This window comes from Callorhinus ursinus, unplaced genomic scaffold, assembly GCF_003265705.2.
Source record: "Callorhinus ursinus isolate GAN/ISIS: 27379988/994484 unplaced genomic scaffold, GSC_fseal_2.0 scaffold10, whole genome shotgun sequence".
Taxonomy (NCBI): domain Eukaryota; kingdom Metazoa; phylum Chordata; class Mammalia; order Carnivora; family Otariidae; genus Callorhinus; species Callorhinus ursinus.
The window spans coordinates 19,266,641-19,291,946 of NW_027397072.1; the positions used below are offsets into that span (position 1 = coordinate 19,266,641).

The following is a 25,306-nucleotide window of genomic DNA, read 5'->3' on the forward strand; positions in this document are numbered from 1 at the left end:
TTACACACACACACACACGCACACGCACGCACGCACGCACTCCTCCAGCAGATCGAGAGGAGGCATCCTGTTTAACCACTCATGACCAATATTATGTCAGCTGCATTAGTGCTTGGAACGCAGAGTTGTTTTCACCATAAAATAGACCAGGATTCACCTGTGGGCAGATTTAGGGCACAGAACCACAAGGACAAAAGGAGGCCGGAGGGCCCCATCTGGGTGTTTGGGAAGGGGTAGTCCATGGGCTCTTTGCCGAGAGTCTGGGCCTGCGGGGCTTGGCCACCTCCAAGAAGCTGCATGTTGAGGGGAGCTGGAGAGGCAGGTCTCGGGCCAGCCGAGCACCTCCATAGACGCCAGTCCAGAAGGAAGTGTGGGATTCTAATGACACTCACTTGGTTCAAGATTCTGGGCTGCTGGAGGCTTTGGAATGTGTCCAAAGGAGGTCAGGATTCATGCCACAGCTTATGGGAGGGTGGGAGAGGTTTCCGAAATCCCACAGGGATTTGTCCCCGAGGAGAAAGGAGGCTCTGGTCTGCAAAGGAAAACAGCTCTGTTGACACCATAGTACCTACGGACCTCGTTTCAGGGATGAGCACATGGGCATATTATTGAACCCATCGGGCTGGACCCCAGTTAGCATTTGGGAAAACAGGTCAGAAAGGAGAGGACATCTCCAAATTCACCCCACAGTGAGGGCAGAACTAGGACCGGGGCCCAGCTTCCCCCAACTGCCCGCACAGGAGCAACGCGGAGCACCTAAGTGGACTCTGAGCAGTGCACCCAGTCCCTCTGAGGATCCGTGAAAATGCAGATTCTGATTTAGTACAGGCTGGGGTGGGGCCTGGGATTCTGCATTTCTGCCAAGTTCCCAAGGGACCACTCTCTGAGAATCAAAGACGCCTAAGTCAGCTTCACTGGCAAGGAAGCCAGATGGTCTCGGTGCAAAGCTGGAATATTTAATTCTACATCCGATCCACTTGGCTCTGCTCTTGTTCTGTTTTATTTTTACCAAGATGTCAAAAAGCTCTTGGCCGAGACCCCCAGCAAGGGGGTTGTCTGTCACCCTAGGTCAGCTGCTTGCTGCCCAGACCTCTAGTGCTCCCTGGCACGCGGGAAGCTGAATCACGCCTGAAAAGTGCCTCGCAGACACCAGGAGGAATGTGCCTGTGGCTTGGTGGGGGCGAGCGTGAGAAATATTCTCTGGTCGTGGGGAGGGACACCGTGGAATACGTCACTCTGTTAGTTTTCTGGGCTGTAGCTTGACTGACTCCAGTGCACAGTGTCTGTCCTCGGCATTTGTGACAATGTGACAACGTGTGCTGTTGATCTTTTTTAGAATAAGAGGTCCTGGGTGGCAAGACTGTCGGGGCATCTGCTTTCTCCACCAATTCTCACTTATCTGGAAACTGCTCCCGCCCAGAGCCTAGATTGAGCAAAGATAGGAAGGCGTCTCTGAGGAGCTGACGGAACAACTAGTCATCACCAAGTGTGCGCACCCAGAATCCGTTCGTTCCTCCTCATCAGTACCCCCTGGGCTTTAATTCAGAATTGTTCTTTAAAAAAAAAAAAAATACAAATTGACTATAAGATTGATTACCTGGATTCTGAATTCAAAGCAAATTTCTGCAAACACTCGATCTGGCAAGAGTAAGGAGAGGAGTTGGAAGGATAAAAGAAGCAAGCAATGTTTGGTGGAAGCTGATGGGAAATGAAGCAGCCGCAAAGCTCTAGAATTCAGTGTGCATGGCTGGGAGGCACCACAAGCTGGGGCCGGGTGCTTGGACCTGCCCCTGCCCGGCAACCTCGGTCCCCTGCGTGACACTGCTCTGCAGCCCCGTGTCTCTGTTAGGTTACATTCTGTGCAGCATGTTGGGAAGGAGGCAGTGTATTTCAAGACATTTTGTCTTTCAGATGGCTAAAATGCTTTGTTCTTGTTTGAGATTGGATATTTAAAGGAATCAATTTCAGTTATCTCAAAACTATGTCTGTAGGTAAGAAAAATGAGCCTTACACAGATAATCCCAGCAGACCGGGATGATGCTATATTGCTTACTCTACCTCCTTTGGTTGCTTCTTACACCTCTTGTCCTTGCCCACCTCTTCCTGGAAATCTTCGTCACAGTTCTAGCCTTGCTGCACATTTGTCTTTCTACAAGTTTGACCAGTTCCCTGCTCACCCCCAATGGCTCCAAAACCCTGTGTCTCCAGCCTCCAGCTTTCTATTAAACGACCTCCATCCTGAAGTTCTCCCACCTCAGATTCTGGATATCCAAAAACAAAATCCTCCACTTGCCTTGCACACGTGCATCCCCTTCTGCATTCCACAGCCACACCAGCCCCCAGTCCTGTGAGTTGGCTTTGCCCATTGACTACTCATATCTGCCTCCTTCCTGTCTCCTCTGCCACGTCAGACCCTCATCGGTTCCTCCCCAGGCTACTTGCATCCGTGTCCCCAGTGATCTCCCTGTTTCCAGTTGTCCATCCTCCAATCTGTCTCCCTCATGCCTGCCCCCTTACCCCCCGGTCCTTCACACCTTCTCCCCAAGGGCCTTTGTTCACACCTGCCCAGTACAGTAGCCACCAGCCAGATGTAGTAGTTAAATTAATTAAAATTATATATAGATCTTCCTCAACATACAGCAGGGTTACATCTTGACAAATGCATCATAAGTTGAAAATCTCGTTAGGTCGAAAAGGCATTTGCTACACCTAACCTACTGAACATCGAAGCTTAGCCCAGCCTACCTTACATGTGCTCAGAACACTTCCATTAGCCTACGGTTGGACAAAATCATCTAACACAAAGCCTGTTGTAGAGTAAAGTGTTGCATATCTTATGTCACTTACCGAATGCTGTACTGAGAGCAAAGAACAGAACGGCTGTCTGTGTATTGGTTGTTTACCCTCGTGGTCGAGTGGCGGACTGGGAGCCATGGTGGCTGCCCCCGCCCAGCATCACGGGACAGTATCTGCATCTCGCTGGCCTGGGGAAAGATCCAAATTCAGAATTTGAAATATGGTTTCTATGGGACACGTATCTCTTTCGCAACATCGTAAAGTCAACACATCGTAAATTGGACCCCATCCTAAATCGGAAACAGTCTGGAAAATTAAAAATTCGGTGCCTCAGTCGCATTAGCCAGTTTTGGAGGACTCGGCAGCCACGTGCGACTGGAGGCTAGCATACTGGATCGCACAGATTATAGAACATCCCCATGACTGCAGAAAATTCTGTTGGGCAGTGCTGGCCCACACTGTTCTTTCATCTTGGGCATCTTTCTTTTCCCTCTCCCTCTCTCTGATTCCTTCCTGTTTCCCAGAGAGGCACAAAGAAATTTCCTTCCATCCCAGACTTCCTCTTAAGCGGCACAGAACTTAGTTCTTCTGATAGTGTATTAGAACATACTAGAACTCTTGTGATTGCAGCAGACAGGAACCCAGCCCAGGCTAATTTAAGCAAAAAAGAGCATGTGTTAGCTCTTGTAACTGAAAGTTTCGGCAACAGCTTCCGACATAGCTAGACCCAAGAGTTCCTAGAATATCAGAACTCTTGTCGGGCTCCCATCTCTGCTTCCCTCTCTGGCTGGCTTCATTCTGTGCTCTGCAGATTGCTTCCTCCTCACAATCAGGGAAGATGGCCAGGAGCAGCTCCAGCTTACAACACCCATACTGTTCATGATTCTGAGGGAAGAGAGACCTTTGTTTTATGAGTTCTTCTATCTGATCTAAGGGATTTGGGTCTGTCTGGGCCAAGAACCTTGAATGAGTCATTATGGCCAGGGGGATAGAGCCCACTGATTTGCTTGGCCTGGTCATGTGCTCCCCCCCGGGGGTGGGTCAGAACACCAGAAACCTATCTAATGGGCCACGTGCACATGGGAAGCAGTAATTCTATTAACAGATGAAGCAGGAATGGATACCAGACAGCCCAAATTTTACTGCTGAATTCCGCTCAGACCTTTCTCACTCTACAGTAATCCTCCTGATGCCTGGCAAAGTACCTGAATAGTTGGTGCATTAATGGGTGGAGAAATGAATCGATGAGTGGGTGAATGGTTGGGTGGGTGAGGGGAGGGACAAATGGATGGACGGAAGGATGGGAACCCATAGGCCTAGCTAACACTGTGGAGCGCTGTGGGGAAAGCAAGGGGAGAGAACCAGGTCTCAGTACTTAAGGAGCTTGCGTGCACGCTAGGCAGAAATACCACTTACTGTCTGATGGTCTCCGATCCCCTTGAGGATTGGCCCAACCCTGCCAGATGGTGGCCCCACTGAGCGAGCCCTCTGACCAACTCCTCTCTTGCTGCCCCTCACAGCCCCTGGCACGGTGCTGAGTGCCGGCCAGAGCTGGCTGGTGGGCTGGGAGCCTGGCAGCAGTTCCATGTGCCTTTTGTTGTAGTGGGACAGTAAGACAAGCTGACCAGCCTGCAGGGTGATTCCCGGCGTCTGAGGCAGCTACTCTCCCTGGATTCCTGGTCTCAGATACAGTATGTTCACCATTCTCACTCAAGCCCCTCACAGTTGAAAGCATGGGGTTTTTTTTTCCGAGTACAAGCCAAAAACCCACACAATTGGTGCTCCCGGCGGACAGCAGCAGGGCTGGTGCCTTTTTCTTGTGCAAGAGAATGTGTGGGCTTTTGGCCCAACATCTAGCTCCCAGGAACCAGTAGGTGTGCCCTCCATCCAGGAGCTCTTGTTTCTGGCCGTAGCCGCGGCGGCGCGGCTGCTGGAACTGTCTAGTAGACAGAAGAATTAATCCTGGGAGGTAATTGGCACTCCAGGGAGTGGTTGGAGGAGTCAGCCCTCGTGTTGTGTTCCCAGCGTCGGTGCGCCAGTGGCCTTGGGAAGCCGTATTAATGAGAGTAAAAGGCTCACCCAAGCAACCACGGTGGTGTGGTGCTTTGTTTTGTTCTGTTTTTCATTTCCATCCCTTTAATCTGTTGTTTAAAATAGCCCCTCGGAATTTGGCAATCATATTTCTCCCTGGCAAGTTTGTGCTTTTCCCACTCTTTTCTTCCATCGGATCTTCTTCTGTGCACATGTTCATTAAGGAGCAGAAATTCATGAGGCGTCTAGAGGACTTATTCCAGCCTCCACAGGGCCGCCTGTCTGGAAGCTGCATGCTCAGGGCGCTCCCGCCGCAGAGAGGGCCCGCCTGAGCGGGGATTAGCCCTCGGCCTGAACCAGGCCTATCGGGGGAGGCACTCCCCCTCTGCCCATTTCTTGTTCCGTTTCCAGATGGCACGTGCACTCAGGGGCAGCCCGCTCTCAGGATCTGGCTATTTGGGGATTTGCTGAGTCTCCTGCTTTCTGGAGTTGACCTTTTCCACAAAGCACGTGCCATCCACAGAGCTTGTCGGGCATTTGAAGAAGACGATCTCCTGAGAGCCAGCATCCAACCTCTGCCCTTCCCGCATTCACTCTCTACAACAGAGGCTGCGGGGGACCATCCCTCAGGGCCAGTCCCCTGCCTGGCACCTCAGGGAGTCAGCCTTTGCATTGTTCAGCCCTGGGGAGCTGACCTGGAAGATATGCTCAGCATGGCTGCCTTTCACCTGGGACACCCAAGGCAGGGAAATCAGGTCTCGCTAGCGCACAGCTCATGCTTGGCTGGATCCAGGCTCTCGGTGACCTCAGGAAAGCCACTTCCAACTCTCTGAACCTCTGCTTTTCCACCTATAAAATTAAGATTGTGTTACTCACGGCAGTGTAACTGCTAACAAGCAATCCCAAAATGTAGCGGCTTAGTCCAATAGAAGCTTGTTTCTTTTCCAACTCATAGGTTAAGGGGGGAGAGCGGTCACTGGGTCTGCTCTGTGACCCCCACAAGAACAAAAGCTCCTTCCTTGGTGTGTCTCTGGCACCTGGGCCTTGTCATCTCCTGCCGGGAACAGAGAGAGAGGGTGAAGAAGGTGTAGATCTGGAGGAACCCACGTGGCTTGCACACACTATTTGCACACACTGGCAAGACCTAGTCATACAGCCCCAGCTAGAGCCACGCGGGACTGGGGAGTGTCGTCCCACTGTGGTCCCCAAGAAAGAGGGGGACACAGACATGGGGAAGCACTAGTGGCCTCTGCCAGAGGGACCACAATGCAGTGTCCCTCCCCAGGCTGCCCATGAGCGCCAAATGTCAAATGCAGATGATCTTCCAGCACGGTGCCTGGCCCCATAGACACATGGTAGTATTTTTTTTCTCTTTACTGTTACTCCCTTGAGGTTTATGCAAATAGCTGGCCAAGGCAAGAAGTTAAATATATGTCCCTCACCTCTGAAGCTACTTATTTCCTGGTTTCCTCACAGTGTAGCATTTCATTAGCCCTTCCAGATGGGGAAAGAGCAGACAGATTAAAAGTCAGATAGTGCCTAGGAGCCTGCTTCATCGGTTTTGGGGATGGTTGGAGCTTCAAAGCTATTTGGTATTTCCACTGCTGAAAGTCCTCCTCAGGAGCAGTTGTGTTTTAATAAATGGCTGCCTGAGTAATTTTCCTCGAAGGAATTGCATCACAGATGTGTCTGCTCCTGGGGGAACGCTGGCTGCCCCCTCTGAGGGCTCCCAGGGCTGGGGCATTATGAACAGGATGCTCGGGGCTGGAGGAGCCCTTCAAGTCTACCCACCCCTACACCACCTGGCAGACTCACAGGGCTCGGCCGGGGTGGGGGGGGGTGGCATTGGACAGCGACAGAGGGTGAGAGCAGGGCTGGGCCATGTGGGGGTCTTCACCACAGTTCTGAAGGAGAAGTTTTTCCAGCCAGCCCGAACTGGCCCTTCCTCATGGCCACAGGCAGAAGGAACCACTTCAAGACTCGGGGCAGATTCATGCCCTTAACATACCTTGAGTGACACTGTCCCCATTAGGTGTGGGCAGCCTGGGGGGTGGGTCAGTGTAGGAGGGGACAGCAGAAGTCCTCAATCCAGGATAGCTCCATCTGGGGGGGGGGGATAGCACTGGCCCGCGCTGACCTGGAGTTGTGGGATTCACGCATTCATTCGCATGAATGAATTTACGCGATTCATCATTTACTGAGTTCATCATTTACTGGGTGCTGACAAGAGGCCAGGCACTGTCTGAACCGAGATACAGCCGTGAACAGAACTGGTGGTCAGAGAGCGGTGACTAAGAGCCACACTGCCTGGGTGGGGGTCCTGGTTCTTCCACCTCCGACCCGATTGATTTGGGCAAGTCGTTTGACCCGTGTGCACCTGATTCCTCATCAGGAAAATGGAGAGAGCCATCATCAACAGTGGAGTGTTTGTGGATTACATGAATCGATACTTATAAAGCACTACCTTTACAGAACTTGCATTTCAGCTTGAGCGAGACAGAGAAATCTAAGTAAACTGTGTCGTCTGAGAGAAGGATTAAGAGCAATCAAAAAATAAAGCAAGGGAAGAGCCGGTCACTTTAAAATAAGATGATCGGAGAAGGTCACTGAGAAGGTAATGTGGGGCAAGCAGAGGAAGCAGCAGGTACAAAGGTCCTGAGGTAGGAGGGGGGCCTAGGCTGCTGGACAAGCTGCAAGGAGGACCATGTACTAGGGCTGTGTTGTTGCAGGAGAGACAGAGTGAGAGAGGGAAGTGGGCACGAGGGCCTCATGGACCTTGTAAGGGTTTGGCTTTTTGACATGAGAACCATTGCAGGGATTTGGTTGAAGCATGAGATGGTCAGACTTGCATTTTATCAGAGTCACTCTGGCTGCTGCGTGAAGAATGCACTAAATGAGGGCAAGGCAGTTTGGAGACTCCAACAGAAACCCAGGTGAGAGATAATGGCGGCTCATGCCAGGATGGCCAGGAGGGAGATGGAGAGAGATGGAGGGAGATGGAGAGAACAGCCATCAGTCATGCAGTTGGACCTATAAGAAGCATCAGGAGTTTGAGGTGAAGGTCTGCACGGCTGGGGCTGTCTGGGAGTCCAGTCCAGAAATGAAGTGGAAAGGGCCCTGGCCTTAAAGCCAGAGATAAGAGCAAGCACCTAATGTGTGAGCCTCAGTTCCACCCCCCCCCATAAAATGGAGGCCATGCTAGGACTCACACAGCTTAAGTGACTTGCAGAGTGACCCGTGTGCTGGAGGTGCTCAGTAAATGCTCCTTGCCTCTCCTCCCCACTGCCCCCTTGCAGCTGGGTGAGGATGGCTCAGCACAACAGAGAAGGGTCCCCAGGTCAGGAGGCCAATGCAAGCGAAAGCTCAGGTGTGGGGAGTGAGGCGGACACCACCTCATGCCCATGTAAGCAAAGGGCATTTGGCATCTCTGCTCTGACTTTGTGATGAGTTCACCACGCCCTTCCCATAGGGCCCCAGGGGCTGTGGGGTGGGCACGCCCTACCTGCTGCTCCTGAGGACAGTCATTTCCCATGAAGCCAGGGGAAGGGGCACCAGGCCAGTCCTCTTCTCTGCCCTGGGTAACACTGAGCTCCTTTTATTCTGGTCCCGGAAGTCCACCCCGATGATGCCAGGCTGGCTTCTGATGCCAGAGTCCCCCAGGCCCAAGCAGGGACTCCCTTCCTAACCCTCCCCTCCGTATCTAAGCCCAGACCTCTGTAGCATCCTTTGTTGAACCCCAGACATTGGGGTGTCAGCCCCGCTCTGAGTGCCTGCTGAAGGCTGGTCCCTTGTAAATGGGCTGCTTGTGCCTACAGCCTGGACTGGGCTGAGCTGAGAACAGATAGGCATCTCACTCCCACTCCTGGGGCTGTTGCAGCTGAGATCTGGCCTGTAGACAGCTGTCCAGCACCCATTCAGTGACCCTGACTCTGTCATCCCCAATTGTCCTCAGACTGCCCATTCCCTTGTCCTTAGTAGACCCTGGAGCTGAACTCTTTGCAGTCTGCATCTACACAAATGTGACTATGGGCCAAGGATATGACTGATGGCTGTAAGTAGGGTTTCCACCCAGGCAACCAGTGGGAAGGGGCCAGTGCTGTGTGTTTTCAGAGCTTAGTGTGTGATCGGGTACACAGGACTCTGCAGAGCAAGGGCTAGAAGGCAGCACGACCAAAGGATGAAGTAGCAGAGTAACCTGGCGTCATCAGGAAGGCTTCCTGGAGGAGGCAAATACTGAACCAGAGAAGGATTGAATTATCTGTAGCAGGATGTTAAATTATACTGTTCCTGTTGTCTTGGAGACTCAGACAAGGTTCAAGGCTAAGCGTGAAAGGTGCCCAGTACCACCACATTAAAAATAGGAACTAGATAGCCCCAGGCCCCCTCTATCCCTCCACCAGCCCCTAAATTAGGAAGGTCTTGAGATTGCAGGAGAGAACACCCCTGAGCAGAGTTGTGCTAGGAGGGGTGCTGAGTCTTTTCCCTTCCTCCTGGGGAGGTGACCCCTCCACTCCCTCCACCCCCCGACCCCGACATCAACTCAAGACAATCTCCCTGGTGCTTCCCCAAGCCTGGAGCACTGGGGAGGGTATGACTTGGGTTTCCTCAAGCTGGGAGCACTCAATGTGCCTGACTCTGCAGGACCAGAGTTGACCTTGACCATCATCGGGTCAAGGTAATGTCATGGTCATGCTTCCAGAGTGGACACTGCACAAGGGAGCCAGACTGGAGCCATCTTGGAAGACCCCACCCCAGAGGACAGCCCGCAGGGTGCTGGTTATTAGTGCTCTGCAGGAAGCACCCTCACACAGCACAGAGGCCACCACAGGGCCCACAGGCAGAAGAACCACCTCTGCAGGTGGGTGGTGCTCCAGTAATAATAACAGAAGTCGTACCCAAAAGTGCCCCCTCCCTCCACCCCCGCCAAATAAAGCTGTTTGGGTCCAACAGAGTAGATGTAAAGGAAAGAAGTGGGAGAAAAAGAAATCTGTTTGCTGTTGCTATCCCACTGAGTTCAGCCTGTTCAACAAACCCACTACACATCTATCATTTCATGGGATCTAGAATGAGAAGAGAGCCGTGCTGCGTGCCAGAGGAGGCCTGGGTCGGCTATCCCTGCTGTCTGGGTGCGCTGGGAGGGCTTCTGGGAGGAGGTGGCACAGAGTACAGGTGGAGATATTCCATAGAAGAGAAAGGTCTGAAGACGCTTGTGCGTGGTCACGTCCTTCTCGCTCACACCCCTGCCCTCAGGACAGTTCGGCTCAGTAAACGTCGGAGGGGCCCCTGCCTGGCAATGAGACGAGGGGGAGGTAGGCTCTGCCTTAGCATGGATCCTAAGGAAAGACAGCCTGGCTCAGGGCCCCAGCTGACCAGCAGGGAGTGTGCAACGTGAGTGAAAAGCACACGTTATAGTTTAAGCCCCTGAGATTTGGGGCCATCATCGTAGCATAACCCACCTATCCAGGCCAATGAGACCATAATTTCTTTTAAAATGGCCCAAATAGAAAATGGATGCTGAGAGAATCTTCTCTGAGCCATGTGACCCTTCTTTTGTTGGAGCCCCCTTTGCCCTGGAAATGCCAATTCTGGATTCTAGTTCCATCCCTGCCCTACCGCTCTGTGCCTCAGTCCCACTATCATCAAAGGGGTTGGCCGACCCCAGAACTTCTGTGAGAGTTTAGCACAGTGGGAATGGGGCAGTCTTCAGGGACCTGGGAGTTAGGAGACAGCTGGTGGGCATCCTGTATTCATCGGCTTCCCAGCTTTGGGCCCTGGGGATCACAGTGAAGGGCAAAACCAGAGTCAGGTGCAGGACAAACCCAGGACAGTCCTGGGGGAGCCCCCAGGGGGCACATGGTGGTCCTTGCTGCTGGTACGCCTGGGGCCAGTGGTCCCACACTGCCCAACAGGGGTGGAGGTGGCAGCCTGGAAGCCAAGTATCCCTGCTTGGTTAATCTAAAAATAAACAGAAAGGCAACAAAAATCTATGTTTCAATTACTGCACACAAGCTGTTCAAACAGCCAGCTCTGCACTGGAGATGTGAACTTGTCAACAGAGGCCGCCTCGTTTGCATGCTTGGGTGGTGATAAAACACACAACCTCACAACAGGCTACCCTCTGGTCTGGGTGGTTCTTTTTTTTGTTTTGTTTTGTTTTTTTAATTAAATTAAATTAAAAACATGGACATAGAATAAAGACGGTGAAAATCTGAAGCAAGTACATCAAGATAGGGTGGCAGCTGCCAAAACAAGAGCCAAAGAGGCTGTGAGGTCTGAGACAAGCCTGGCCCTTGGCAGAGAGGTCAGCAGGAGTGCGGCCAAAACAAGGCCTCGGTGGTCAGGACCAGGCGCCCCCCACACCTCCCCTCCCCTGCTGATCCCGGGAGGCAGTCCCAGTGAGCAGCATGGGTTCTGGGTGCCTGTCCTCACCGGCCTTTGGGATCTCGCACAGAGCCGGGCACGAGGAGAGAGGTGGTCAGTATATCGAAAGCGGTTTGACAAGGGAAAGGCAGAACAACGTATTAACCCAAGGGCTTGCCTAGGGGGTTGCTTGGGAGGGAAAAGGAGGCACAGAATCCTGACTCCTAGAAGCAGGGATGGTCGGCTACTTGGTGGTTTCCCAGGAAGATATTCTGGATAAGTAGAAGTTCCCCCAGGTCCCACCAGAGGTGGGGACGAGGAAGCGGTGTGCTTGCCCAAGAAGGTTCCACGAGGCTGTCGGTCCCATATGCACTCTGGACAGGGATTGTAATGTCCCCAGCCCTCTGAGCAATCCCACAGCCATCAGACACTACTTAATCAGGGAAATAAAAGCATGGTGGAGTCTCTACCAAGGAAGATAATATCCTGTCACAGGCAGTATGATCTGCCGGCCATGTGACGGCCGTTCCCTAATGTTTCCAAATAGACTTTTGAATAGACTCTTGTCTAGAAGAAAGCAAATTGCAAGGGCATTTTTGGCAGCCAAATAGAGAGAGCATCAGTCTTTCTTCTCTGTAACTCTTGCTGCTGGGTCTGGCTCCAGGCACCGAGTGGGATTTATTCATCAGCTCGGGTCACTGATGAACACCATTTGCTGTGAAGAGAGATCTCGTCGAATTAGTCAATTCTGCGAGATTCAGAATAATCAGGCATGCCTGAGAGGCAGCCTGTGAGACAGCAGAAGGCCCGTTTGGAGAAGGGAGGTGATGGCAAAGTCTAGCTCCCAGTGCTGCAGTCGAGTGTTTGCAGGGCCGTGGGAGAGCAGGCTCCAGATTTCAGGGATTCCGCTCCCCATGGAGCCCCCAAGAACAAGGAGTCAGAGGAACAAAGATGGCTCCTGGTAACGGTAACTGTGGCTAATGCCCCCTCTAAGCGATCAAACAGTGCCCGCCATAGCAGCCCCATCGATCCTGATGTTTACGAGCCCCTAATTTATACACGCCTCCCTTCTTCCCCCAGTTTATGCTGATATTATGTTGCCAACTGTCATTTCCAATATCTTTTTTATTTTTCATTATCACCATTATAATGATTTACACCCATAGCAATAGCACAAATGCCTAGTCAATTAGTCCCATGAGAAAAGTCTCTGAATCATGTGCGTCTCTTCGAAAAAAAAATCACTACATCAAAACCCACAGGCAGATTTCTCAAAGCAAAGTTGCACATGGGAAGGGAGGGAAATGAGAGGCTTGTTCTTTTAATATTGTTCATCTAAAACGGGCACTGGATACCACCTTCCCGAGGCAGAGAGATTGCTTTTTGCGTGAGCAATTGTGCCCAGAAAAGGAATCCGTGGCATTTTTCCTGAAACCTATCATCAGAAAAGCATTTTGAAACATTTGTCTTTTTAGGTCATGTATTAAGCCCTGTAATTATGGAATATGGCTTTTCCCCAAAATACTTCTGCCCCCAGCACCTTCCAAGGACCATGGTGCAGTGGTGAGTGTTGCCGAGTGTCAGGAGGCCTGGGTCCTAGGGCCGACTCTGGTCCTGCTAAGAGGCGGATCTTAGGCTGGCACGTCTGGGGCTGTAACCTGCAGCTGTGTCATCCCCCCCCCCCCAGGTATACTGTGCAAAAGGCAGATTCCTACTCAGTAGTGCTGGGACGGCGCCTGCAATTCTGCACCCCAACAAGCTTCTAGGGTGATGCTGCAGACCACAGACCACGCTGTGGGTTAGGGGGCACACACTACTACCCCAGTCCTGGTCTTCTGTCTTCTTTTTCCTCACCTATGAAATGCAAGTGTCAAGTGCATCCCAGCCTGCACAGCTGGGATGTCGTGAGAAGCAAATGATGAGGTGGCTTGCAAAGAACCTAGTGAGGGATAAGAGCTGTGAGCCTATAAGGCCATATAGTTGTTGCTGTGACCGCTGCTGGACCTTTCATGCCGGGGCCTCCTCCCTGCCCTCCCCTGAGGCCAGTGCACCCACTGGTCTAGGGTCTGCTGGGTTGTGTCTCCCCCAAAGCTTTGGATAGGCCAAGACCTGGGAAATAAAGCAGGTGCCCAGTCTCCCTTTGAAGGTAAAGATGACACCTTAAAGCCTCCTGTTACAGAGATCGATGCCCCCCCTGGGGGGAGGAAGCAGAGGTCAGAGGTCTAATCTGAGTTGTCACATCCCTGACTCTTTCTCCCCTGCAGCGCTTGGTAGAGGCTGCTTGTGGGTCCAGACCTTGGAGCTGTAGCAGGTCTTGGTGGAACCTGCCAGCAACTAAGCCAGAAGGCTGGGATGAGCCACTCCAGCCTGGCACTTGGGCTGGACACTCTCTACCCTTTCCCTGCTGAGTGAGCGGCTGATGGTGGTGGTGGGAGGGGAGGGTTCACACGAGGACCCTCATGGCTGGGCAAGGTAAGGTAGAAGGGAAAGGCCCTTCCAGAGCAGAGGGGAGGTGTGATGATGACTATGTCCAGCCCACTGGGGCTTTGGTATTTTAAGAGAAAAAACTAACAATAAAATCACACCTCGGGTCACTCATCCTACAGAGGACCAGGCAGAGGCTGCTGTTAGCCTGTGAATGTTCCAGAACTTCCTTAGCATCTGAGCGGATCCAAAGGATTTGAAACAGGGCTTGGACCGGGGCTGCCACCTTGGTGTGCTCCCACCAGCCACACATTTCATATCCACCTGGAGGTGCTCAGCACCTGCACATCCCTGAGCACTACCTCTCTCCCTCAAGGGCAGCGCCAGGACCGGGGTGAGGAGGGTAAGGTAAACGTGAGGAGGCCTCACTTTCAGGACTGAGCAAGTGTGGGGTGGATCCTGACACAGTCCTTCTTGCATTTTTCACTCCCAGGCACCTCTCACCTCACCTAGTCTCCACCCCGCAGTGTGTTCTGAGCTGGAAAGGACGTGCCACTTTGATCCAGGTGCCCACCCTGTGCCCAGACAGTCCCATGGAGGATTGGGGCGGAGGGGGTCTGCCTTTAGGGAGCACAGCCTTGCAAGAACAGCAATCACGTGGGAGGCAGAACAGGCCAGCCCATCGCTGGGTCGTAGGCCTGCCTCTGTGAGCTCCAGGAAGAGAGGGCCGGGCAGAGAGTGCCTCCTACAGCCTCAGCCAGAGGCGAGTCTTCTGAGTTAGTGGGGGCTCGGCAGGGCTGGGGGTCAGTGGGAGCTGAAGCAACTCCAGGAAGCAGGGAGGCATGCCTGAGGGGCACCCCAGCTCCCGCCAGTATCTGTGCCAAGTCGTGGCCAGGCCGGCTTCTCCAGAAGCACCTGGAGTTTTCCTTTGTGTTGCATTTGCCAAGATGGTCTTTCAGCTGCTATTTATTATTTTGCTTCAGAAGAAAGGCTAAAAGATGCAGAGAGGGAAAAGAAAATAAGAAAGATGGGCACGGCCTGTTCCAACCGACTTGGCAGCACGTCTCCCCCAAATGAGGCAATCATACATTTTCCAATCTGGCTGGACAGGCCGTGGCTCATTCCTCAGCTCCCTGTCTGGAGGCAGTGCGGGCTCCCCTACCTTCTGTGGATTAATCACACCTTCAGGGCCCTCACAGCCGGCGCCCTCTCCTGCACGTACCTTCATGACATGAGCGAGGAGAGGGTCATTAGCCACCTGGGCTCCTGGGTACAGCATGTGCACACGGGCATGTCAATATGTGTGGCCACAACCAGCCTCCAGAGCGCATCGTGGGTGTCCCCGGACACAGAACGCCGTCATCCTGATGTGTGTTCAGGTGTGCACGGTGTGCCTGTCCATGTGGCCAGCGCTGTGGGCTCCTAGACAGTGGCCCCCATGCCCCAGCCTGGCACAAATAACACTGATGACAATGGCACACGCAACTCTGAATTATTTACTCATGAATTATTCATGTGGAGGCAAATCTCTGGGGCAGGGTTGCTGATCTGGGACCCAGCAAGCGTCCAGGAGACTGAATTACAGAAACATAGCCGAGGCACTGGGGCTGAGCCTAGGTGTCAGCTGAGTCCCCTCCTCCAGGCTCTCCTCAGGCCCCGGATGGCCCAGGCCTTTCATAAACCTGGGCCTGAGTCTGTCGTGGCACCCCGAGCTAGTGGGAGAAGGCGATCCGACAAGGCAGGCCCTAGGTTTCCTGATACAAGATCCCCCTGGTCACAGGTATTCAGCTGAAGATGACCTTAGTCCCACCCAAGTCTGTTCTCTCCCAGGGGCCCTGGCAGGCAGAGCACCCTACAGGGTCCCATCCACCTAGCATGGGGGTCTTGGGGAGTCCATGGCTGTGTTTCAGACACTAGACCACACACATCTTCATAGTTGGCTGTCTCCTTTGTCCTCATCCTGGAAAACTGGCTCCTGCTGGCCTACCTTTGTCCACCCTATAACTTTAGGGTCTGATCATTGCCCAGGGATAGGGCTCTTCGCCCTGCGCAGAGGCCTCACTGGAGTCAGGCTGGATTTTCTCGTGGGTCCTGGGGGCAGTAGGGCTGTCCCTCCCTACTCTCCAGATGAACCACCAGAGGCAACCCTGAGTTTTCAGAACTAGTAAGGGGTAGTGCTGGGGTTCACACTCAGCCCTCTTGACCCCCAACTCGGCTCTCTTTCCACTGCCTGGGGCCCCAGGCCTGAGTCCTGGAGCAGTCACTGAGAGTTCTGGGCCTGCAGAGCAGACAGGACAGTCTCAGCACTCAGACTCTGGCAGCCAGTGGAGCGTGGCTTCACCAGACAGGGCAGGGAGTGTGGGCCCCTTTGCAGAGAGGCTCTGAAACCCAACAACTCAATGACCAGGCTGAGCGGTGGCCAGAGAGGTACCCAAACACCTGGGGCCTGGTTGGGTTTTGGGATCTGACTGGAGCAGGAACAGAAGAGGGTCCAGCTCTGTGGGGTTTCCAGAGCCTGAACTGGGCCTTAAGCCAGGCACTTACTGGGGTGGAGCCCCTATTTCCTGGCAGGGAAGGATGCATAGGGTAGGCTCCATAGCCCCAGACTATTTCTTATAGGACTCCAAAGTACCGACGAAAAAGATATTCATTTCACATTACCTTTTCTATCATTCTAGAGGTAATCCAAGCATGTTTTAGAAAATGTAAAAACAAATAACACCTAAAACTTTGGATCAAATTCTTAGACAGTTTCTTCTAAGGAAGAGACGGCTCCTTTTCAGAGGGTGTGCAAAACTGAAAAAAGGGAAGCTGTGGTTCGGAGTAGAGGCCGGGCATGATTCAGATCTGGGCATCAGGAGCACAGAAAGGGGAGTGACGTGGAGCTCAGGCATCTAGAGACAGGTGGTGGGCAAAGGTTCGGAACCGGAGCTAGAAGTACACCCAACATTCAGAGGAATGTCTCCTGCCCAGACTCCCCTCTGTCCCTCGGTGAAGGGCCCTGTGCCAAGCTCTGCCGGCTCGCCAGCAGCCTGCCAGGAAGAGGTGCTCACCCCGACAAGGAAGCACATCTGTGTGTTTTGTCTGTAATTGCTTGACCAGTCTTGTCTGAGGCGCCCTGTCCACGTGGGGCCTCCTCCCGCCCCGACGAGCCCTTCCTGCTGCCTCCCCGCCACCACCCCAGGTGCACATGTGGGCACACAGGACCTTTTGGACACACTGGCTCCGTGCCCAGCAGGAAATACTGAAGTTGCCACACCCCAGGTAAACTGTGCAACACATTTCTTTCATTCCGTTTGAAAGGGGGAATTAAATTGAGAAATGAAGGCAAACCCAAACCTGGCGTGCAAAGTGTTGACCTTTGTTTTGAATACACTTAAAGAGGCTCAAACCAGACTGTGTGGTCTCCAGGCTGCCTGAGTCCCCTCCAGCTCCTCGCTAGCGTGATACGGAGCCTTGAAGAGATGAGCAGCGGGGCCGGGGGGGCGGGGGGCAGGAGTTTCGGGCTGCTGGGACCGTGGGTGCCATGGAGTCACATTGTGCGGCAGCAGGTGGTCCCTGAGGCAGCGAGCTGATGGGCTCTACGGCCATGAGAGGCGTCCTTGGGGTTCAGGAGGCCCCGTTGACCTGCTCTCGAGCATGCTGTGCCCACCCGTGGGCACATCTCAACAAGTCTGCCCTTCTCATCTCTATCTTCACCAGCTGGAAGGAGATGATTTCCTTGATAATATGTGAAGTTGGGTTGTTTTGTGGGAATGTAAGTGCTGACTTACGTTATCAGTTGGGCTAGGCCAGGCTTCAGTAACAAATAAGCTCGCAATCTCAGTGCCTTAACATGATGAAGATTTATGTCCCAATCGTGCCAAGTCCAACGCTGGTGGGGCAACCCTCTTGCACCTCCAAGGTTACCATGGCAGGTGGAGCGAGCTAAGGTTAATAGAAGATGCTCTTAAAGGGCCAGATCTGGGAATGTTCTCCATCTCCTCCCCACTCATTCTAGCTGCCTGAATTCAGATGTGTGATCCCCAACCTAAGTGCAAGGGAGGCAGTGGGGAGGTCTTCCTGGGTGGTTGGAGAGAGGTCACAGTGTGGTGAACTTTGTGACATCATCTCTGCCATACTTAGGATCCAACCTAGGGAAACGGCCCTGAGGTGCTTATCATTAGGAAGAGCCTTGCAGGTGAATCTTGGGAAACGGGAGCCTAAGCTGTGGGGTCCGGCTAACCCTGGACATGCAGAGATTCTGTTCTCCTTCGGAGCCATCCTTGGAGGTTCCAGGTCTGACCTACTGGGAAGATAAGACATTTCCTTACCCTGGTACCTACACAGAATTTCCAGGTGGAAGACTCAAGATTTTTGTGTCTGAGCTTCTTCCTTCACACAAACATGTTTGTCTCTTCTGGAAACATTCAGCAATTAAGAAGAAATAAACATTTGTTTATTCATTCAGCAAATGTATACTGAATACCCTTCTATCCCGGACACTGTGTTAGGTGCTAAGGTCACAAAGACAATAAGCCAGGAACTGTTCTCAAGGTAGCAAATATACTCAGGCACTGATGCTGGGATGGGGTGGTGGAGGCCAGGTGTCCAGGGGGATAGAGGGGGGGCCCTCTTGCCTGATCCAGAGGAGGTGGGTCCATGCAGCCTCCTAGAAGAGTCAGTGCCTGAGCTGAGTCATAACAGACATGCAGGGCTTGGCCGTGGAAAGAGTGGGAATCCATTCCTGGCAAAGTAGCAACAGGGGCTTGAACCCCAAGCTGAGAGAGGGCACGATGCCTTCAGAAACTGTAAGGTGTTTGGGATGGCCGGGCATTGCGCGAAGAGTGAATGGTGATGCTAGAATCCTCAGGTGTCTCCTGGGTCACACTGAGAAGTCTGGACCTTATTCTGAAGGATAGGATTTAAAGCAGGAGAGTAAAGTATGGTGATCAGATTTGTGCTTTTAAAAAAAATCACAAGGTGGGGGGCACCTGGGGTGCGCAGTCGGTTAAGCATATAACTCTTTGTTTCGGCTCAGGTTATTATCTCAGGGTTGTGAGATCGAGCCCCGCATCAGGCTCCATGCTCAGCCTGGAGTCAGCTCAAGACTCTCTCTGCCTCCGCCTCTCCTCCCACCCCCGCCAGTGCACACTCTTTCTCTCTTTCTCTGTCTCTCAAATAAATAAATCTTTAAAAACTAAAAAAGTCACAAGGGCTGTTGGGTAGAGAATGGGTAAAAAGGGCAAGACTGGAGCAAGGAGATGTGGAAATAATCTATGTGGGACACAATGAGTCGGGGTGGTGGATGTGCAGAGGGAGGGGGGCAGATCAGGGAAGCAGCTGGGGCGACAGAATCAAAGACCACACTGTTGAATATATGAATGGAGATGGGGAAATGGGCTTGCAGAGCAGACAGGACTTCCTGTCTGCTAGAAGGGATTCCTGAGAATGAGTGGGCAAAAGAGCAGTGAGTTAATTCTGGGGCATCCGGTACTGAGGTACCTGTGGGGCAGCCAGTACTGAGGTACCTGTGGGGCAGCCAGTACTGAGGTACCTGTGGGGCAGCCAGTACTGAGGTACCTGTGGGACAGCCAGTACTGAGGTACCTGTGGGGCAGCCAGTACTGAGGTACCTGTGGGGCAGCCAGTACTGAGGTACCTGTGGGGCAGCCAGTATTTCAGATGGTAGGACAGGGGGTGTGGAGCTGAGGATGGACAAGGTGCTAGCATGTGGCCTTGAGAGCCATCAGGGAAAGAGGTGACAGCTGATGAGATTGTCCAAGGAGAGTGCGTAGGGTGGGAAAATAAGAGGAGGAAATAATGGATCCCTAAGGATGAGCGGAGGAAAAGTTGCCTTGCCAAGGAGAACAAAACGGGGAGAGAGCATGGTGTCTCAGAAATCTCTGAGAGAGATCATCTCAGAGAGCGTGGTATCTCAGAAATCTCAGAGAGAGAGAGAGAGATCGACCATGCCAAATGTGAGAGAAGACAAGGCTTGAGTGTCCCATGGGATTTTACAAGCAGATCATTTGTGACCTGGGTGAGACCAACTCCCAAGGTGTGGTGAGAGCAAAAGCCACATCAGAGCAAGCTGCAGCCTGGGCGGGGGGGAGAAAAGTGACGAGAGCTATTTAAACAACTCTCTCAAGAGAAGTCTGTGAGGGGGTGGCCAAAGGGGAATTCGTTTTTTTTTTTTTTTTTACTGTGTAATATTGAATAGATGAAAAAATAATGTTGTGGTATTGTGTAAGCCGTGAAGCATAATGATAAACAAGGAGCACCCCCATCCACTTTAAGAGGCCACGGTCAGCTCTGCTTCGGCGTGCTCCTTGTGCCTGGTGGCGGGAGCGGTGCCAAGGGAGGGGACGGTGACTGCCAGTACCCGCCAACCACGCAAGTAGGACGCAGGGAGCAGGTCACCAGGGTGAGGCCCAAGCTTGGCTCAGTGGCGCCAGAAGTCGACAACTAGATCTGATGTGCAAACACCAGAGTAGGATCAGGATTGATAGGAATTTTTAAACTAGGTGGCCTGTCCACCCACTAGCCAGTAATTCCAGAGCCCGCCTCCATGACAGCTGGATTTGCAGGCTAGGGAAATGAGCCAGGAGCTACCCCAGACCTCCAGGAGCTCACACCCCAGACGGGAAGTGGTGGCAGAGTGGAAAAGAGTCAAAGAAAACCGAGCCTGAGCAGTGGCCGGAGCTGAGGATGTGATGTGCAGGACAGACCCCTCTCCAGCGTGCCCACTGTGTTCGGGCTCTCCCATCCCTCTCCCCTCTGCCTCTCCGGCCGAGTCAGCCTCTCCTGTATCTTTACGTCCTTCATAACCAAGGGTGACATCAGACCCAGGCTATGTAAGAAGCTGGGGGAGTCTCTGTAATGCTGAGCAAATCCCAATCCTTGTGATGCAGGGGGCCCTCAGTATCCTGGTGTGTCTAGGTCTCCATGACAACCCTGAGGGCCTTACGTTCGGATACTCAGGAAAGTCGCATGGGAGATGTCCGGTTCGCAGGGAGCATGGGGGTCTCTTGTGCCGGCAGCTAAATCATAGGGTTATAAAGAACTTTTAACGCCCAGGGGCTTAACACCTTCTCAGCCTGGAGTCCTACGTTGGGCTACAGTCTGAAGGTGAGAGATTCTGGCCGCCTTCTCCCTTCCTACGTCTCTGACCTCAGGGAAGTCACTTACTCTCAAACAGCAACTTGGTCCGTAAACTGGGATGAGCAATGCCTGGCCAGCTCATGGGCTACGAGAAGGATACAGTGAGGTTTACGTAAAAAGGCCTTGTCCACTAGGAAGGGAGGCTACAGATGTAGCTGTTCTCCCCATCACAGTGTTGAGGAGTTCCCAGGATCTTGTTTCCACGGTGGAGATGGTGGGATAAAATCCCAACCGCAGTTCCTACGAGCACACGCGCATCCTTCAGGGCAGTGTGGCGCTGCAGAACAGAAGGCGTTACTCTTCAACTGACACTGGGTTCAAATCTTGTCTACTACACTTTTGCCACGTGATCCCAGACAAACCATTTATCCCCTGCCCCAGTGATGTGGGGCTAACGATCCATGCATTGTGGGCTTGCTGTGAATATGAGATCAGCTATCAGCTATTGAAAGCCCTTTTTTGCACCCAGAGAAGGCGCTTACTAGATGCCGACGGGCGTTGCTGCCCTCCTGGCCTCCTAGCAGGGCTGCTGTTGGTCTAAATCGCCTCCTCTCCACTCTGTGCCAGCAGGTCCGGCCTCGGTTTCCCTGTGAGGAGCAACCACGGCCCAGCAAGATGTCCCGGCACCACAGCCGCTTCGAAAGAGATTACCGGGTGGGCTGGGACCGCCGCGAGTGGAGTGCCAACGGGACGCATGGGACCACCAGCATCTGCAATGCCACAGCCGGGGCCGGTGGCGGCACGGCCAGCAGCCTCAGTGCCCGGCCCGGCCTCCTGCCGCTGCCTGGGGTGCCCTCTCGGCTGCCCACACCTGCCACGGCCCCGGCTCCCTGCACTACGGGCAGTGGCGAGGCCATCACCAGCCTCGTGGCCAGCTCGGCCTCCACCGTCACCACCAAGGTAAGCCTGGTGGCCTCTCTGAGCTGGAGCTGGGCACCGGGGCCCCTGTTCCCCTGAAGGCCCGGGCTGGCTCCGCGGGCTCATAGCCTGGGCCCTGGCCACCCTGTTCCCCAGAGTACTCCCTGGAGCTGGGCCGGCCAACCTTTGAAGGGTCACATGGTTTCATTTGCTGTCAAGTCTCTCTGTCTGCGACTCCCTTGTAAGATAAGCAGGTCTGAAGCTACCTGTCGTCCTAGGCCATGTTGATTAAATGCGTGTAGGGACGGCAAACTCCAAGTTGTCCATAAAGATTCCCTAAATAGGTGACTTTAGACTGTGCAAGTCCTCCTCGGGCGCCAGTGACTTGGGTTTGCAAGAAGATAGTGACCAGCAGTAAGGCATAAATGGTCATAAATCTACTACTTATTAACTACTCTGCTGAAGAATTCTTCCCAGCCTCACCCAACTGCATGAATCAGTGCTTTTTGTCCCCCACCTGTCAGCTGGGGCTACTGAGACACACCAAGTCTGTGAGAGCTGGTCCAAGGCTGGACCTTCCTTGGGGACACAGGACTTGGGCCCCAGCAGTCCGCTTCGGGGCAATTGCTCTTTTCCGGAGGCGGCTCCAGCCTTGGGAATGACAGCAGAAACCAGGCTGTGTTCCTAACAGAGAGACTGAAATGAAAATGGTACCAAGGCTCTTGCCTCGCTTCAGGCTGAGCTGGTCCCCCTCGCGCCACTCAGAGACCCTCGGGGATGGGCCCACGCCAGGGGCAGGAAGCCCTGTTTATGACCATCCTGTTTCCTTTCCTTGGCCGAGCAGGGGCTCTGCAGGCCACCTTTGCCTCTTCCAGCCATTCAGAGCGGCCTCCAGGAGCCCTCTCCGAGCCAGCGTGTGCGTGCGCGTGCGTGCATCTGTGTGTGTGTGTGTGTGTGTGTGTGTGTGTGTCTAGTGTTTTCTTCCCTGCTTTCATAAAAGTTGTGGGAGAAGTTAAAGGCAGGGGAGGCCCGTTGAGGCCATTGTGAGGTGGCCATGGTGTGGGAAAGCCACGCTCCAGGTGTGCTGAGCCTTTGTCTCCGTAATTTTCAAAACTCCCTTTCAGCCCTGCTTCCCATTAATAACTGAGCGCTGCCGGCCCAGAGCCCAGCGGAGGCCCGAGACAATGGAACTATTGGAGGCCAGCTCGGAGCACGCTGACATCTTGCAGCAGTGCTTTATTGATTTTATTTTCCTGTTATGAAAATACCTCCCCACCTCAGTGGGGAGGGAAGGAATGTCGGACGGGGGAGAGGAGATGCAAGGTTATTTGGGCACGACGCCCCCAGCCCAGCCAATCGTATTTCTCCCCTGGGTGCCGATGCAGTGACCTCTGCCTGGTGGAGCCAGCCGGCTGCCCCACCAGCCACATCTGGCAGCTGCTCAGGAGGGCCAGCTGTTGGCCATCTGGACAATGGCAGCTTCTGGAGCTGACCACTGGGGGCTCCAGGTCAGCAGAGAGAGAAACTGGACCTGGGAGCCCACTTGATGACTTCGGCCCTCTCTGGGTGGAGGCCTTTTTAGGGATGCTGTGGGGCTGCACCTGGGGCAGGGGTTTGGCCCTCTAGGCTGGGGTGCTGGAGGGCACTTGGCAGTCAGGGCCCCTCACACAGGGCTGTCCTGCCCACACAGCTCCTGCTTTGCTCCCAAGCAGCTTGGTATTCAGCATCCCTCACTGGCGGAGCCCCAAACCACAGCACATGGGGGGAAAGGAGCCCAGCCTATGATAGAAAACAGCATGGGGAGGACTGCCCTGGGGGGCTGGGAGGGGAGAGGGGGCGAAAGTTCATGCCTGTGGGACAGTCAGCTCCTTGGCACGTGTCACCTCTGTAACCATCTCCAGCCCAGCTCCAGACCTGCAGGAGCTGGTCCGATCAAACAAAGATGCCTGCTTCCACCCTGGGTTTTTTGAGATGCTCAGGAGAACGGGGTGTGCAGGGGAGAAGGAGGAAAATAGCCAGCAGCAGCTTCTGTCCAGAACACTGTCATTGAATTTGGGCCGTGGTGCCTCTCTGTCATCTGGCCCAAGCGGCGGCCCCCGCCAGACGCCTGTCCCCCAGCCTATTAGTCTAACCCCATGCCCGCACCACCTCAATTGACAGGCAGGCCCCAACCGAGGTATCTGTGATTTCCCTGGTCAACAAGCTACGTCTTTACCAAGCGGCCAAGGCCTAGCTCTGGCCCTCGGAAAACACACAGGTCTGTGACCTGGACGGTGTGACCAAATGACCTGAGACTGTCTCTGCCGTTGAGGTTATTGGCAGAGGCAGGTTAGTGTTGTGGATGAAGACAGACTGGGGGGCCAGCCTGCCTGGGTTTGGCTTCTGCCCTATCTCTTACTAGCTGAGCAGCCCTGGACAAGTTAACCTAACCTCTCTGGGCCTCGCTTCTGCAAAATGGGAATAGGTAGTAGCACCTGCCTCCCAGAGTTGTTGTGAGCATTGTGTGAGTTCAAACATATATGCAGTGCTCAGAACAGAGCCAAGCCTGGCACATGGTAGTTGTCACCCCTGCCATGTTGTCACTGTCACCCAGGAGAAGCCTAGGGGACAGGGCATGCCCCTTCGGAGAAGGATCATTTCTAACCTCACCAAGAGAAAAAGGTAAGTCTTTCGATGAGAAACAGGAGCTAGGCCCCAAGCACGTGGGGAAAGCAAATTGTGTTTCTGAGTGGTTAGAGCTCACGTCTGTGACACGGAAGCATGACATGACCAAGGTGACATCATGGCAGCAAGGGGAGCTAGAGGGAGGGCGTCCAGTGATGACCAAGAGTCCGCATCACCTAGTGAGCCTGATGATGGAGTGAGGGGATTTTAAAGCTTTTTTAGCCACCAGACCCCTTCCTTCCAGGGAAGTGCAGTGTGTATACAGGGCCAAGACCCCACTCTGGTGGGAGGGGGCTGAGGGAGGGGCCTGCATGGGAGCCAGGAACAGAGCCATGTGTCCCTGCTACCCTGGAGTGTGCCAGTGGGGGCTTGAACACCGGCCTGCCTTCCTCAGTGAAGGGTCTGGTGCCACATGTGGGCCAGTCATGCCTGAGAACTCGGGCAAAGGTCCCCAAGGTGACTCTCAGGGACAAGTGTTAGTGCTGTCAGGCCTTAGCGACCCCCTGGGCTGGGCATGGAGTGGGGTGTCACAGCTCTCTGGGGGCTGGGGGTGACCACTGGCATCCTATGCCATCACCACCCATGCAGAGACAGCCTGCCCCTCTCCTGCCCCGACTCCCATGAGCCTGGCCACCAGCTCACCCTCAGTACGGGGGCTGCTTCTGCCATGCTGTGGGGGACGGTCCCAGCGCCCCAGGGTAGGGAAGGCTTGACCAGGCTCCCTGTGGCTGGTGAGCGAGGTGATGACAATTCTTTCTGTCGCTGCTGCCTTAGGCCTCTGTTGATTTTTATGTTTCTTCATTTTCCTGTGGCCTGAGGATTTCTTGCTGGTCTTTGATGAAAGTCCAGTTGGACAAGCACAGATTCCTGGGCCACTGAGGCAGGGGGAGTGTGTGACCAAATGCAACACATACACACACACACACACACACTCACACACACGCACCCATGCATTCATTCATACATACGCACACGCGCACCCACACACTCACTCATACACACTCACACACACTCACACACACACACAAGTC

General features: G+C 53.7%; 1 protein-coding gene across 6 annotated transcripts in view; it reads left to right on the plus strand.

Moving 5' to 3' along the window:
* The window catches only part of KLHL29 (kelch like family member 29), a 301,122-nt gene that overhangs the window by 139,765 nt on the left and 136,051 nt on the right, over positions 1-25,306 (plus strand). For 5 of the 6 annotated variants that reach the window (XR_012379640.1, XM_073897038.1, XM_073897040.1 and 2 more), the window contains one exon: positions 21,324-21,653. Coding sequence is in view for 5 of the 6 variants with exons in the window: in XM_073897038.1 (XP_073753139.1) it covers positions 21,369-21,653 (285 nt within the window). In the remaining variant the exon portion in view is untranslated. Of the gene's footprint in view, positions 1-21,320; positions 21,654-25,306 lie in introns of all 6 variants that reach the window. The other variant, XM_073897039.1, reaches the window with a different exon arrangement.